This window comes from Hesperophylax consimilis, chromosome 22 (genome assembly GCF_061612785.1).
Source record: "Hesperophylax consimilis isolate HC1 chromosome 22, BYU_Hcon_1.0, whole genome shotgun sequence".
Lineage (NCBI taxonomy): Eukaryota > Metazoa > Arthropoda > Insecta > Trichoptera > Limnephilidae > Hesperophylax > Hesperophylax consimilis.
Window position 1 is genome coordinate 22,189,022 of NC_142857.1, and position 17,273 is coordinate 22,206,294.

The 17,273-nt window shown below is 33.7% G+C and overlaps 2 protein-coding genes across 3 annotated transcripts in view; one reads left to right on the top strand and one right to left on the bottom strand.

Moving 5' to 3' along the window:
- The window catches only part of Smr (nuclear receptor corepressor smrter), a 608,275-nt gene that overhangs the window by 104,403 nt on the left and 486,599 nt on the right, over positions 1-17,273 (top strand). The gene's annotated exons all lie outside the window — the stretch shown is intronic.
- On the bottom strand, positions 2,271-4,545 carry LOC149413247 (uncharacterized). The gene is made up of 2 exons (XM_089645127.1): positions 4,311-4,545; positions 2,271-2,984 (listed from the first exon to the last, which is right to left on the bottom strand). Exons 1-2 carry the CDS (start codon positions 4,444-4,446, stop codon positions 2,404-2,406), a joined length of 717 nt encoding a protein of 238 aa, XP_089501253.1. The 5' UTR covers positions 4,447-4,545; the 3' UTR covers positions 2,271-2,403.

Genomic DNA, 17,273 nt, shown 5'->3' on the forward strand with positions numbered 1-17,273 from the left:
GTTGGCGTCATGTATCTTTTATCAGGAGATTTTTCAATGTGGATGAGTGTTTCAGGCGAATAATTATTGCTTGTAAAATAATTGTTACCCTTTGTGCTATGCATAAAAAATCTTGTCTTAAACATTAGTTTACCAAAAAAAAAATTATTAATATTTGACAAGTTCTAGTATCTTCACCAAAAAATGTAGACAATTTGTCTCGACGTCATCTAGTGAGAGAGTTAGCACTTACAACGCCTTTCTCATATAAAATAAAGTTGGTTGTTTCAGGTGAAAAAAAAATGTAACAAGCAGTAATTGTTGAATGAAACACTAGTATATATTGAATTATTTCGCGGATAAGAGATAAGTCGCCATAGCTCAGTGGTCAGAGCTGTCGACCGGAAATCGAAAGGACACGGGTTCAAGTACCGTTGGCGTCATGTATCTTTTATCAGGAGATTTTTCAATGTGGATGAGTGTTTCAGGCTAATAAGTATTGCTTGTAAAATAATTGATACCTATTAATTGTTGATGATAGGGTTGTTGAGAAAACTGCGTAAATGTTTTTTTTTGCATTTCGAGTAATTTTTAACTCGATAAAATTTCATCCAGTCAATAAAGCTATTAAATCAGAACGGAATAGTTATTTTTTATTAAAAAGGAAAAGTCTTTCAAATCAATAGAAACCTAATAGTTACTGGAGTAGATTCGTAAGTATTTGTAATCCGAAGCTATTTGTTGCGAAGTATTCAATTTTTTCATAAAATTCTTATTTATACTTTTAATGACATTCAAATCTTTTTTGTTTTGTTTTTGACATTTTTAGAGTATTTGTCTACCGTCCCCTCCCACTCCAGCAACAATTCTATTCAACAACAATTAAGGAGCGTTTTGTAGGTGTAAGCGTCTACGAAATGGCCAATTCATATTTTCAAAACCAATAAGCAACATGTGCAATAGAAAATGGTAAATTAGCTAGGAATACAATGTAAAAGATGCATTATTATCTTATTTCAATGTATCTGAGAATGCCCCAAGTTATAATTAAAAAAAAACATTTCTCTTTCCCTACCAATTACTTAACCATTATTTGTATTTATTTTCAACGGTAGGTATTATGTTTTTAATTTTTTTAGATGTAGTTCTTAGAAAGATGAAGCAAGCAATTATTTTGATTAAAAACGATAATTTTATTTCAGAACTAAAATGTAACGGTGTCTTTTGTCAAACGTCGAAAATTTCGACTTCTTTTTAAATAAAGATGGCTTTTAATAAATGAGCCGAGTTTTCTTCTTATTCATCATGTCTAACAGTTAATTGAATATGTATTTTAATTTATCATAAAATATTTAAATATTAACTGTCGTACTTATCATCTTAAGTTTTTTATGTATTTCTCTTTGTGAAAACGCTCCTCAATTTGGGTTTCATTTGGTTGCATAAAATATTTAAGTAACCATCACGCCATTTCCGAACGAGTAGGCAGAGACGATGGGCTGCGCGTAGTGGCAGGGGCAGCAAACGAAGAGAGACGCCTCGGCGCTCAGTTGTTTAGTAGCTATCGCATCGAGCGGCGACCGCCAGAGATAACAGCGTGTGTTGCGTCTCAATCAGTGAACTATGTCTTTATCTAACATATCTCGCTATTGCCTGGAAAGTAACTCTTTTTTTGCTCATGATATTATGTTTAGTAAGAAGAGCGTCCACTATCTCAAATCAGAGAGGGAGAGAAGTGGCGAATTTCATGTTTTATATGAAGAGTTACGAGCGTGCCCGGATAAATTTTTCGAATATACTAAAATGAGTGTGGGAACTTTTGATTACATACTCGGGAAGATAGAACCTGCATTGACTACGATTGATACTAATTTCCAAAAAAGTATTACAGCAAAAGAAAAACTGTTTTTGACGTTAAGGTAAGTTTTATGAATAGTAAGTTTATGTTTAACCCCGCAGGCCTCTGGCATGTTCTTTCTCCGCGTTAAAAAAATAATAATTATACGACACATCGCGAGAGCGCCCCTGTCTGTCCAGTGTAAAGACAGGGGAATTATATATTATCATCACCCGGTAAGGCAGCATTGTGAGGCGGGATAAAATAGGGACTATAGGAAGGGATTTATTAATGCGGGTCTTCAAGAGGCCCGGATTATATGAAGGATGAATAACAGATGCCGGTATGAAAAGAGATGAAATAGCGAGTAGAGCTTTCAAATTTTATTATAAACATAAATTTTTAAATTAAAAATAAAGTTTTAAAAATTGCTTATAAAGAAAAACACATTTTATTAGACAAATATACTATAAACATTATTTCCACCTCATATTTTTGTTGGTTCATATAAAAATAATTAATAAAAAAGGCCATATGAGCTGTTCCCAAAAGCGAACAAATTAGTCTGAGGGTTTAAATAATAATAATTACATCGAGTGATCTTCGGCCGAGTCGTAGCCGACGGGTGACTGTGACTCGCCGTACAGAGATATGTTCATCTCATCAATGAGCGCTTGGTTAATCTTGTTGCGTAGTCTCATTTTTTGTATTGGGGGCAATTTCTCCATTTCCGGTAAAATGCTCATGAGGAAGTGGTAGTCGTCAGATTTCTCTGATGAGCCTTCTTTTTGCAAAATTTCTCTTTCCAATATTTGTATTTTCCTCTTTTCTATCTTCAAATACTCGGCTCTAAAATCGTTAGCAGTATGGTGTTTTCTAGAAGGTTTATGTTGAGAATTTTGGGGGGAAGGCGGGGATTGAGACACTGGGGACGACACATCTCCAGGGCTCCCGATGTTTTCCACATTGTCCTCATCAGAAATCGAAGCATCTCCTTCATTCTCTGCATTCAATGTTTCACTGGGTGTTGGTACTATTTCGTCCCTAAGAAAAGACAACATTTCGAAGTATTTCCACTGATGTTCATGGTCGTCTATTGTTGGATTCTTTTTTAGTTCTTTTCTGTAGCTGTCCTTTAAATTCTTCCATCTTTTTTGGAGCTCCCAAACTGGAAAAAAATATATACCTTAACTTTAGACATTTTTTGTTTCAGGTTTCTATCTACTGGAATGTCGTTCAGGGCACTGACGGGTTCTTTTCGTTTGGGAAAAAGCACCGTTTCAAGTATGGTATACCAAACATTTCAAGCAATTTGGAACTCATTACAAACAGTGCACATACCTAAACCATCGACAGTTCGTTTGAAGCAAGTCGCTGAGGAGTATTATGAAAAGTGGCAATTTCCTAACTGCATTGGTGCCATAGGTGGAAAGCCTTTTAGGGTAAAGAAACAGAAACGAAGCGAAAGTGAATTTGGGAAACATAAAAAATATATCTCTGTTGTTTTACAAGCGGTAGTAGATGCGGATTACACATTTATTGCAGTTGAGGTAGGTGGCGGAGGCAAACCAAATGATGATGGCACATTCCAATGTTCGAAACTTAATGAACTCTTAACCAGTGATAATTACAATGTACCTCCACCAGCACGCGTGCCTGGTTCTCATGAAGTTCTTCCAAATGTTATGATAGGTGATCACACCTATCCATTAAAAACATTTTTGATGCGACCTTATCCAGGCAAAAATATTGATGACGAAAAGACGACATTCAATAAACATTTGTCAAAAGCGATAAATTGTGTGGAATGTGCGTTTGGCATTTTGGTCAATAAGTGGAGATTACTTTTAAAACCAATGGAGACAAATTTGAAACATAGTCACCTCATTATTAAAGTAGCGTGCCTCTTACATAATATAGTACGAGAAAGAGATGGGAATAGGGGATTGGACATCCGCGCACTTATGGAAGAAACAAAACGCGATGGAATTCGAAGAGGAAATAGAAGAAACAACAGAGCGACGATGCGAGCTATAAGAATACGCAATAAGTATAAAGATTATTTCAATCAATATACAATATAGTACTTATGAGCTTGTAATAAGAGAGAAAAAAACACGTTGTCGTTGGAGTATTTCAGTTTCCGGAAATAGAAAATAATGCTTTTTAATAGTTATTTCGTTCAAATTAAAATCAATTGTTCACTTGGCTTCTATTGTTATAGAAGCGAAAATTTTAAGCTTGGTTTTTTTATTCTGTTATTTAACCCAAAATTTGAACCTATGATCTTAAAAAGGTTCTCAGTTTGGGTTTATTTAAGAAATAAATAAAAAAAAATATTTTAGTATTATTTTGTCAAAATATAAAAGAGGTCAAACTCAAATAGTTACTTCTCATTATTATCAAACTGATACAAAGTGTTTTTAAAATAATATGTCCGTATTAAGAGTGTCCCTATTTTCTGTATATTTACGAAAACAGACTACATACATACCTTCATTTTCTGGAAAAAGTATTTTTATTTCCCCCCATAATTTGATGTTATTTTTTCTTTTTTTGTAGTGAGGATGTTTGGTCTTCCAGAGGGCTGGTCGATTCATTACTGCAGAAATGAAAGCGTTCTTCGACATACTTGCGACGAGCACAACAATTTCGCCCGTTTCGCCAGCGGAAATAATATATAATACTTAGTTATTTTACTAGACGCGCGCCAAAGACCCGCCCGTTTCGTTCGCAGCCACTGTGGTATCTGTCGAGCGTTCCGGAAGGTTTGTATCGACCGCGCACTGCCCGCTTCCCGCCGCCGCGCCGTTCCCGCTGCGCTACTCGCTCCCCGCGCGTGCATTGTCTGCTCGAATATTCTCAATACGGGCCACTCTTTTAGAGCTCAATTTAATCTCCGTCAACACCGATTTCACCAAAACCTCCTAGATCACAAGGCCGGAACACTAAAGCAGCCTCCTAACTTGTATGGGATTTTATAAAAATTTTCGTTTTAATTTATTTTTCATTTTTTTCGTATTTGTTAACCTTTCAGTACATTCATTTGTTCAGTTTGCAATGTTTTCTGTGTATTTCAAATACGCTATATACATCTTATATTTTAATTTTCCTTAAAAAATAAATACTCTTTAAGAAACTGTATAAAATTTCTTTCCGGTGTTTGCATTTAAAATAAACATTACTATTCTAAATAATAAAATTTTAATATCAAACGAAAAAAATGTTGTCAAAAACGCTAACCACAGCTTCCACAGCCATAGGTTTCAAAGTTGAGTCTTTTGGGACGAACTTTTTTGTTTGAGTGTTGAATTCTGCTTAAGGCGAAGCTATTAATCACTATTTTGATTAATCTTTATAACGAATTGGTGTACATTATGAATACCAAAAAATATGCTTCAGATAAATTGAAAAAATGTTCCTATATAGTTTTGAATAGAATACAAATTAAAAAATAAATTACTAAAAAAAAATATATTTTTCCAATATGAACGCGTAAAAGAAACAACTTTTAAAAAATACAGTATTGTAGCTAAGATTGTCTGTGAAAGTTTCACTTGATTAACTTTTTCGCTTTCTTATAAAATTATTTACAAAATAAATAAAAACCAGTTTTGTGCTTGGAATTGAACGTTTCTAGACTCCGTTTGTCAAGCGATTTTAATGCCTATTACATACAATATAAGGTACACCAAGAATATACACATTTTTGGCTTGTAGCTTCCTCTTAAGGTAGAAGACACATTCACAGCGCCCTTGAGGTGATTTTGCACAAAAACGGCGCTATACAAGTCATCCAATTATTATTATTATATTATTATTTACGCCATACGCATCATGGTTTGGCCTATTTCATCACATCGCTCGCAATACATTCCAATAGGCCACTTGCATGGATTTCATAACGACTTGGAAAAAATCGTGTGGATAGATCTTTTTACTAAGATTACGAAAATGTTAGTAAAATTTTGTAGAAATGTACATTTATTTTTATTTTTAAATAAATAAATCCATTATTTGGGCTCGTGTCGTCACTACATGGAAATGTCCCGTCTACTGAAAATGTTCCTATTAATTTTGTAAAATTCCACACTGATTTAATTTTTTTATATGGCATCACTTTGATTTCAGGCGAATTTTTTAATTCGTTCACTAGATTTATTGTTTGTTCTCTGCGAACTTTTCATTTGGTTTGAATTTTTGACAGATGTGAAGAGAACCCCGTACAATTTAGATGTCGGTACGTGTTTTAGAGGTATAATGGTTATGGTGCTGATTATATCAAAATCAATAATATTAATATTCAAATTTTATAATATTCTTATAAATTATAATTTACAAGTACAAGTATATTACATTGGATTTATTAATATAGACGTTGTACATTATAATGATTTATGATCAATAAGATGGATCAAGGAAAAAAATATTTATGAGATGTAATATTTTTGGTATGCCTCGTTATTCTGCTGTGTCATTCGTGTGGAAAACGTTATTTTTTTTAAATGATTTTCAGCTATGTAATCATTGTTTTTTCTCACCTATAAAATTATGTCCCGTCTTTCCGGTTTATAAAAAAAGGTCTGATTTTTAGGATTGAAATTTTCAAAAAATCCCCAGGGTTTCAAAAATACGATTAAGAAAATAATAATAATACAGAATGTCTTAGAATATTTTCCTTAACCGGAAAATTTTTTTAAAAAATATGATGCAAGTGGCCTATTGGTAGTGTATGGTGAGCGTTTTGCTGAAATAGGCCAAGCGACGATGCGTATAGCATAATGTGTCTCCACCCTAATATTTTAAAAGTTTAAATTCTAAATTGCGGTTTTTCGGGCAACATTTTAAATAAATACATGTTTATATTATATTCCATACAGATTCATAGAAAATGTAAATCTTTACCATTAATTTTCTCAGTTTGACATAAAAATATTAATTTGAAAAATTGAAGACAGGTCACAAAACATAATATCGCTGTGAAAGTATACCGCCATATACATACTGAAAGTATTTATTGTTATAGTGTTAAATTTTTGCAGAACGGCTTTTGGTGGTGGCTTTGAACGCCAAAACATCTGTCGCAATAATAAAGACAGAACTAGAACCAGAATATAATACCATAACCTTTTCATTTCATAATAATATAACTTTATTAAATTAAATTTATTTAATTTTTGGAATAACTTAATGAGTAAAACCTCAAATTGTAATATTTAACTATTGAAGAATTTTAACTGTATCATACATACTTCGAATAAGAACTAGCAACATTATCTTCATTTTCTCACCGTACATTTTTATTGGCTGCTATCTTTATGTATGATCGCAAGATTCAACTCGGAACTAAATGCTATTTTGTAGACAGTGTCTTAGATAAATATATTTTATTTTAATTTTAATGTGCGACATCTATTGACATTTTCTGCAAGTCTATGATGAATATTTTATTTTTGGATTAACTTAATGAGTAAAACCTCAAATTGAAATATTTAACTATTGAAGACAATATTAGCGATTCCTAAACGAAAATTTGAAACAGAAATAGATACGGTCACATGTAGGACGTGAACCCAGGATTCTTTCCTTGCCGGGGCACGCTCTACCAACTGAGCTAATGGGACCCTATATCCTTCGGCAATATTTTAACTGTATCATACATACTTCGAATAAAAACTACCAACCACAGACATAGGAATTAATAGACGAGAAGATAATGGCGAGGGGTAAAATCAACTGTTGAAGAACGAAGGGGGTTAAGCTGACTGTGATTCGTCAATAAATCAATCTGACAGTAAATAGGCATCTCGCATTATAATATCACCATTTAGTTCTTAAAAGTAAAATCTGCTTTTGAATGAATAGACATTTTTACATGAGAGCGCAAATTACTCGCCACGTTATGAACTAATTTGCGAAGTCCAAATTCGGCAAAGTAAATTTCTTCTGTTTGCAGAGTCGTAGTTAGTTTCAGAGTATTTAGTTAAGACACTTTTACAAATGTTTCATAATTTTCTTACCCCAGTAAACAACGATGAGCACACTTGAGAATCGCTACATTGTGATGTGATAGTATATGTTTCTAAAACTGATCCATATAATACGGTGTGAATATGCTTAAAATAAAGTAAAATAATGCTTACTTATGGAATGTAATACGACAATTGGGTTTATTCTCTTTTTCACATCTATTTTTACAAGTTTTCATATCACAAGTCAACATTTTGCGGTGTTATTTCGTAAAATGAACCGATGATGCCTCGACCATAGTTCGCACAAGAATGATGACGTCACGTTTTCAAATTTCACTTGAGGCCATACGCGAGCCCAGCCGGCTCCAATGGAACCGGTATGGGGAGTGGGGATAATACGCTTTTAATCACTTAGGGCAGGTCTACTAATATTCATATGTCTATGCTACCAACATTATCTCACCGCAAATTTTTATGTAATTAAGGCAAGGGTCCTGGTTTCATGTCCTAGATGTGACCGCATCTTTTTAAAATGATTTTTCTGAATTTTCGTTTAGGAATCGGTAAAATTGTCTACAATAATTAAAAATTTCATTTAGTTAAAAAAAATTCAAAACTGCAAATTGCTGAAAATTAAAATAAAATTTAAGCGTGTTTTTTTTTATCAATTTTTAAAAGAAGTTGAAAACAAAGCATATTTTTTATTATGTATTTGCAAAGTTCTGGTTATATTATTTTCCTTTTTGCCCTATAGAGCTCATCTAGAATAGTCCCTACCAACTGCGGTAGGCCATTTCGTAATAATCACTGCCAACTGCGGGCCATTTCGCGTTTATGTGGCGATTCGGTGGGAAATTCTTTTAAGCGCCGAGACGGAGGCTCAGTATAAGTATTTATTGGAGGTTTATACACAAACTGCCGACGAAACTCCCACGCATAAAAGATAAAAGATAAAAATATCTAACTTTGTCTCAACTGCGAAGTTTTGTGGGTTTTTCTGAATCGTGCGGCGTCGTGACGCGATAAAAAAGTAGAAAAATTTTTGTAAAACACGTTTTTAGCTACAAAAAGTAAAAATATTTCAAGGAAACTTTGTTGTTTTTGAAAATAGAGATCTTTTTAAAAACTGCTTTTTGAGTAAATTCTTCTTATCTGAAAGAAAAAGAAACTAAAACAATTAAATGATTTTTTTTTATTTATTTATTTAATATTTGTATGTTTTTTACAATAAATATACAATTTATACATATTATACAGTGTTATAAAGGTAAATAATAATAGCTTTTCCTCACCATAAAGAGACGAGGCTCTTGTGTTGGGTGAGTGAATCCTAGCTCAATTATATGGAATCATGTAAGTAAGTAAATAATATATTTGCAAATCCAAAGGGATAAGTAAGAAATAGGCAAGATTTATCAATAATACAGTTTCGAGATTTGAAGGAAATAATAATAAGAGTAAGATATGGAATTTTATAGTAGTTTTAGGTAATTTTTTAATTTTATTTTAAATTCCTGAATATCTTCAATATTTTTTAGATATAATGAAAGGGTGTTAAAATATGTTATACCTAGATAGAGATAGGTATTTTGTGTGTGCTTTGTATTAAGTTTTGGGATTTTGATAGTTTTTTTATAGTTTTATTTGGAACTTTTTGCAGGTTGACAATGCAATATACATTATAGATAAAATAGATCACCTTAAAGTTGCAAACCCAATAATCAATCTTCCCCGATTGTATAATTATGATCTTTGTGAGTATTATCGCTGAAAATTATTTTAACTTTTTGGAATGAGGCCTAGACACGTTTAGTTTATTTTTGCGATCAGACTGAATATATAAATTTGTACAGTTTTATCCGAGCGTCTGTATGACAAAAACTGTGTAGTTTTTGAACGGCATAAAAATCGATTCGATAAAACTGTATCGCAGTGAACTGCGAAGTTTTAACTGCATGTCTGTACCAATATCTATTTGATTAGTGACAATCGGTCATTCGGCGAATCTTGCAATTGGAAGGTAAAAAGCGAAAATTACCACGATAGAGCCAAAAGAGAAGCAGCTTACCAGAGATGAATTATTAGTAAATTGAAATAAAAATAGCCCCAAGCAAATAAAGAATTGATTTTCATAAAAATTAAAATAAAAAGGTGGAGGCATCAAAATCGGGTGCAGAAGATATGTATGAACCGAAATTAAATTACACAAATGAAAGAATATCTTTGTTTTAAACCACTTTATTAAATTTATATACGTTGACCGGTTTCGGTTGAACTCAACCTTCATCAGGACAGTACAAATATAAACTAAAATATAATGCAGAGGAAGATTATTAAGTAAACAATAAAGAAAGAGAAAGTATATAAATGTGAGGGAGAGAGCATCAGGGCAGCGGAGTAGGTAGTGGGGTCGGGGAGGGGTGGGAATTACCCAGGGAGAAAGGAAACATCTTTAAAATAGGGCTTTTAGTTAGTTCTATCTTTTTGTTTAAAATTGGGCAATTATTTTTATTTTTATTTGCTTTTGATATTTCCAATGATTCTAAATTATATTTTATTATATTCTAAATATAATATAAATAAAATATTTTATATAAATTCTAAATACTGTCCTGATGAAGGTTGAGTTCAACCGAAACCGGTCGACGTATATAAATTTAATAAAGTGGTTTTAAAACAAAGATATTCTTTCATTTGTGTAATAATGTCAAGCCACAAAGTGTTTGCTTCCTTCGATAATTTAACGAAATTATATTGTTTAAAAATACATTAACTCCACACATGATGTCATCTTTGGGGATGCAGTGCGGGGGTTCTTTGGAGGGTGGGTAATTTGTTTGTTATCCAATGTTTGGCTCCCGGGGCGGCGGTACCCATTCCCGCCCCCCAATATGAAAACTATCGCAAGATGTAATTCTAACAAAAAATCAGACCATACTGCCTGATCGCATAGTTTTAACTGATAATAATAATAATATTTGGCTTATATATATATCGCCGTTTTCGTGAGAAATCATCTCAAGGGTGTGTAGCATTCTTTCTTTAGATTTTGTTATGCACCGATCACAGTCATACTCTGCTGATTCGTGCATTCAAAATGTTCGTGCTTTTTTCTATCTAAAAATGCCCGAATCACGACCTCTAGGATTGTAAATCAATATACCAATAAACACCGAATAGATACATCGATAGAAGTGTGGTGTGTGGGGGTGTCCGTGTGCCCGAAGTTACCTCAAGTTTTCTCTACTTCTGGTGAAATTGATCAAACACACGGAGAAAAACTACGAAACTACTGAAGTGGACGTGTGGCAGAGTCTAATGAATATTGCTAATTTATTAAGACACCAAGAAGTTTGACTGTTGTTTTTGGGATGATATCGCTGCCGGAAATAGTTATAGGTGAATTGTCTATGAAATGTTGACGTTTGTTTGTGGCCCCCCAGAGAAACTCAGTCTCAGATGGATTGAGCTTCAGCTTGTTTGAAGACATCCAACGAGTTATTGCTTCTAGACATTCAGTTATACGGATCTTGAGACTATTGATTTCGTTTGGAGCGCAATAAAAATAAACTTGCTGATCGTCAGCGTAGCAGTGAGACAAGAGATCAAATGACTCAAATTATTTCGGCGACATCATTTGTAAAAAGGATGAAGAGAAGTGGGGACCCAAAACGGATCCCTGGGGTACCCCTGAAGAAAGTGTTGCGAAGTTGGACAATTTATTTCCAACCCTCACGGCTTGTAAGCGATTGGATAAATAGGATACCAGCCAATTTTTGATGTCGGAATTCAAACCAAATGTTTCCTTTAATCTCCTAATGAGGAATTCATGTTCAATAGTGTCAAACGCTGCACTCATGTCTAGGAGTGAGATAAGTGATAACTTACCTGACTCTACGGCAAGAGTTATGTCTGATAGCATACGAAGTAGTCCGGTTTCAGTTGAGTGGAACTTTCTGTACGCAGATTGACGTTTTGCGAATAATTTATTTGAATTCATGTGACTGGCTATTTGTGCGGCAGCAATTTTCTCTAGGATTTTTGAAATAAATGGTAAGTTTGAAACGGGTCGATAATTACCTTTTCAATTTTCAATTAAGTTTTCGGCGTCTAGTTGTGAATTTTTCAGTATTTCAGTAGTTATGAATGTGATTATAAAAGCTTAAGACCATCAAATAATACTAAAGCATCTAGGTTATCGTAATCGCCAACTATCTCTAATATCATGTACTTAGATTATAGATAATTGGCGTGTACGGTAACCTGATACTATATATTTTGCCACGCAATAGTCCATATTATGGTCCTATCTTTCACACACATAAACATACTCCAAGACAGAGTGAGGAAACTAACATACATCTTTACATGTCTAATGGTACGTATACATTTGAAACTCGAACCGAGCCTCGAATTACGGCAAGGGAACAAAGTAACTTGCAAGCGTCGTTTCGCGCCATTTGCGGTTGCTTAGTTCTCTTCCCATAAGTTGAGGTTTAGTTCGGCAGTTCGGCTCGCGTATACGTAGCATGTATACGTAGTATTAGGCATATCCTAATTAAAGATTTACTCAGAATGACGTAATTTGCCTTCTTCCAATCAATAATACAATATATAATAATACCTTATAGGATGGGGTGGAAGTCATAAAAAACACACACAACCACTTTACATAGCACAACAATTAATATTAAGGCCCCGTACTTACCGTTCAAAGATGGTTTGAAAAGGGAGTATGTAAATACTAATGTTAGAGGGAGCGCGTAATATTGAAAAAACGATAATAAGGTGAAAATATGTAATAAAACAGGACTTATTTGATTCGTCTTCGATCTTTTAATTCGTTTCGACTCGAAGACAAGCACCACTCCATTTGGACTCCAAACCTAACCATGCGATAATTTTCAATATTATTTTCAGCAGAATGGCGACGAAACTTAAAATTCATTTCCTAAGGGTGCTAAGTCAACAATGTTTTTTGACTATTGAAAGTTTTCCGTTTCGATTTTGAACAAATTGTGATCATCAGAAGGGGACAACCACCATCCTGTGAAGCATGTCAGCTTATTACAATTTGGTAGAAAACTGAAACGCTCCTGGAATCAACTTTTAACGGGGACCTTTCTGATTTTTTAAACATTTTTATAATTTTTGCGTATCAACTCATATATCAATTCATATATTTATGAATTTAGAATTGAATTAAAAATCCTTCACAAGAAAGCTCGGAGGTCCATCTGAATTCTATAATATAATTATAATATATAGCTGACGTGGACCCGGCGCGGCGTTGCTCGGGGTTGTGATAAAAGCCGTTGCGTAGTTTAGAAGAACTAAGCGCACAATCAGAGAGACGCGAATAGCGACTTTATTTTATACTATTTAGAGATTATTGTGGTGCAAATTTGGATCTCCTTTGTCCTTTTACATTATAGTTTCTCAAATCTGAATCCTTTCACAGTCCGTGACATTTATAAATATCGGTTTTCTTTTGCTATTGTACATTTTCAGTGCCTTTGGTGTAATGTTTATCAAAAGTGACGCTATAAGTATTTATTATCTTATTTAGACGGTTTATACGTCGTTACATCGTTGTTCATCCTCACACTTCAATCATATTGTAAACAAACAAAAAATATCATATAAAATTGTCCATAATATTAAATTGAAGTGGCTGGTGGCTTCTAAAACTTCTCCGACTTTTGAAAGTGTTCTCGTGTCTTATTACGCATTTCTTATTTCCATAATGATTGATTGTTCAACAACATGTTGTTATCTTGGAACTTTTTGTAGTTAATTTTGGTCTCTTGACACTTCCTGTTATTTAAAATTGATAAGTGATAAGTTATGAAGAAAAATCCTTTCATAAAAAGCTTTCCTAACCTAGTTTTTTTTATCACTTTTCATGAATTTATATCACCTTTCAAAAGTGTCCTGTTTTGTCACTTTTATTTGATCCTGTTATCATTTTGAACAGCTGAATGTTATGCTCTCAAACCGTCACTATACGAAGTCGATTTCTAAACAAGTTCTTTTTTCTAAATCCTGTTTGATACGAAGAGGTTGTTGTTGTTTTGATTTTGCTCAATCTCTATATTATAATAATTAAATGTTATTCTGTCTTGGAAGTGGGTTTTGTTTTGAAAGCAACTGCGGAGATAGTAGATTACAGTTCAGTGATGCACAACCTTTTGACGATAGGTCTGGGGCAATGCTAGGGCCACTTCTCTTTTCCGTTTTCGTCAACGACTTTGTTAAATCCGTCTGTTTTTTTCTTTTTCGTAGTGGATTTCAAATTATTCCCTTAACCTAATCTAACCCCACAAATAGAGTGAGTGTAGAGATCGACCAAATGCTGCAAAAAGTAACGCGAACGAACGCTGTTGGGTCAAGTTTGGTTGTGTTAGGTTGGGGTTGCTTAGGTTACGCTAGGTCAGGTCAGGTCAGGTTTAGGTTTAGGCTTAGGTTTAGGTTTAGGTTAAGGTTAGGTTAGATTAGGTTATTTTTAATTTTTTTTTATTTAGGAGAAAAAAAGATACAGATATCAATTGACAAGAATATACAAAACATCAACAAGAGAATTCAACTGCATCCAAACTATTTCTCACGAATTGCTTAAACAGCAGTTAAAAACATTTACAAATATTTTGACTTATAAATAGGGGAAAAATATATACATAAGAATATTATTTTACAAATAGAGATATGAAAGAAATGCGCAATATCCTTATAAGAATTTACAAATTATTTTAGAAAAAATTTAGAAGGTAAAACAAAAAAATATATATATAAATAGATAAACAATGTCAAACAGAAATTAAAAAAAATATATATTTAAACGAAGTATGTCTAGGTTGTTTACTTTTAACTTTGTAGGAAAACAGTCTTCATTTTTCTACCAAAAGTAGTGCGTGTATCAAAAAGTAAGTCAGAGTCCTTGAGGTTTTGATTCTGATTAAGTGATTCGCACTTTCTTCTGATTGGATCCCTGACACCAGCATTTGTACGCGTCCTGCTAATGTGGAATAAGTCGTTAAGCCTTGTTACTCTGGGTAAAAGGTTAGGTATGGTTAGGTTGGATTAGGTTTAGAGGGGCCTGCACAATGCTATCGTGAGCATGTCGATACAGAAACCTAAAACTTATTTTTATTGTATTTTTCGTCTGTATAAAAGTCAAGTTAACCTTTTTTATTCAGAAAATTGGGCAATGATGAATGTAAAAGGGTCGCGGGCCGCTTGTTGTGTACCACCGTCGTAGATTATAGCTAATACTTTCATTTGCCCGAGCTTACGTATTTAGATGGCACACATTTCGGCTGCCAAGAGGAAACGGGAAGAAAACTGTCTTGTTTTGATGACATCACCGCCCACCGCCTATTTTGTAATCCTATTTTGCTTTGTTATTTGTTTGCTAGCTGGCGGAATTGCTAAACTCGTTTCTGTGAAAGTAGATACCAAGGTGCTGCTGTTGTTTATTTTGTTTATAATAATATACATATAATTTAAAGCGGGTCATTTGAGTTGGTTGACTTGACAGGGAGTTTATTAGTTCACTCTATTATTATTGTTTGATTATTTTTCGTTTCGTTTTAAAATCGACTTCTTCCATCCCTCAACATTTTTACGTATAAATTTTTATCCCCGATCACAAAAGTAGACTTATAACGCGATGTTATTTTCGCCATTATGATTTTGTATGAAATCTGCGCAAGTGAAGTGCTCTCTTTTCAAATTTCTCTATAAATCAGGATTTCGGAAATGTTAATTAGCAATTATTTATGAACGTACTTAGTTGTTATTTTCGACAGAAACATGGTAAAATGATCTCGGGGAATAAAAGACATCCGACAATATTTGAATTCCTTACGCAAATGTTCCTTATGCAATGATGGAGGTCTTGGAAAGATCTATACCAAAATAATTCTGCAGTGTATACACCGAGAGAAATCGATTTTCGCCCTCACGATAAATTAACAGGCCTTAGTGATTAAACATCAATTTAAGAATGTTTTATCGATTTGCCTTGATAATGTACCATGTGCGGAGAAAAATGAGTATGGCTATGAGTAAGAGTATAATTCATTAAAATCCTGTTAAAATGTAATGGCAGACTATTTCCTAATAAAATATTAGTATATTCAGAATATATTGAAACAGGGGTTCATGCAGCTGCGATTATCCCGATAAATATAATGACAAAATGCGAAAATATTTCAATTTTTTTTATCACGTTTTTCTACATCTTCATACTACGTTCGTGTTTTACTGATATTTTTTTAGGAAATCTGTCAATTCATTCTGATCTGTTTTTAACAGGAATATGGATACTTTCACCAGATTTTTATTAATTAGCAATATTTTATATCATTATGTTTTCTCCGAGTGACGATACAAAGAATTTTCATTGTAATTCATAATTCATGTGGTGTCCGGGTTCCTGGGATAAGGTTTGTCCGGGTCTTCGTGGGGAATGCGTCTTCCCACCAACTGCGTGGCAGACAAGATCGCGAGAGACTTGTTGAAGGATACGTTTTGACCTCTCCCGCTGGACTTTCTAGAAACATCTCCTTACACCGTAGTGGGAGGGATGGGTTCATACGTTCGTCACTCCTTGGAACACTGACCCCCTGATTCCTACCCACCCCTCAACACCTTCCACACAGCATCCCCGAAGATGAGTGCAATTATTGTCCTTAGGACCTCCTGTGTGAAGCTACTGTAAAAACAAGTCATTTTTCTGCGTGCACACCTTTATTCTATGCTTTTCAGTTACTAATTTTTTTATGAAAATTTTAACTACCTGAATCGTTGTTCCTCTTTGCATCGCTTTCAATTTCTTTTTAGCCGCTGTGCCTATTCCGTTAAATTTAACTGCTAATAGAACCGGGAGTACGAACCAACTTACATTTCAGCAAACGTTTCATAAAATTGCCCGCTGTTACAACCTTAAAGAGCGTAAAGCGCGAACCGAATTTCGACATCACGCATTTACGTTCGTGCCTACGATACGATGCCTTCAGAATTCTATTTTCGGATTTAATAGTCAAATTTGAACCGTGTAATACTTTGAAAGCGCGATTTTCAGCTTTTTGATTTGTACCCAAATGGTTTTATCACGCTTTGGACAAGTCTATTTTAGTTTCACCTAGATAGAGTTCATTAATCTCTTATTCGATATAAAATTAGGTTTATGGCTTTATCGACTATCAGTGGTAGATATAATCTATATATAGAGAGAAAGGTGTCTGTGGCGGCATGGCTTTTTAAAAAATAAAAATCTACAGTTTTATTTCGAGATTGATGAAATTTTGCATACTTGACTTGAAAACAGGAGGAACGTTTTAAAAAACCACCCCATGGGTTCTTGAGGTGATTTTGAGACATGAAAACGGCGCTATAAAAATTATTGTTATTATTATTTTCCAACCCCTAAAGCAGAATTTTGATACTTATAATAATAATAATAATATTTGAATGATTTGTAT

Bases quoted from the DNA above. Each gene is read 5' to 3' on its own strand.
- LOC149413247 (XM_089645127.1), bottom strand. From the start codon at position 4,446: ATGTCGAAGAACGCTTTCATTTCTGCAGTAATGAATCGACCAGCCCTC. The intron at 2,985-4,310 runs GTATGTATGTAG...ATTTTTTTCCAG, and splicing joins ACTTTTTCCAGAAAATGAAG to TTTGGGAGCTCCAAAAAAGA.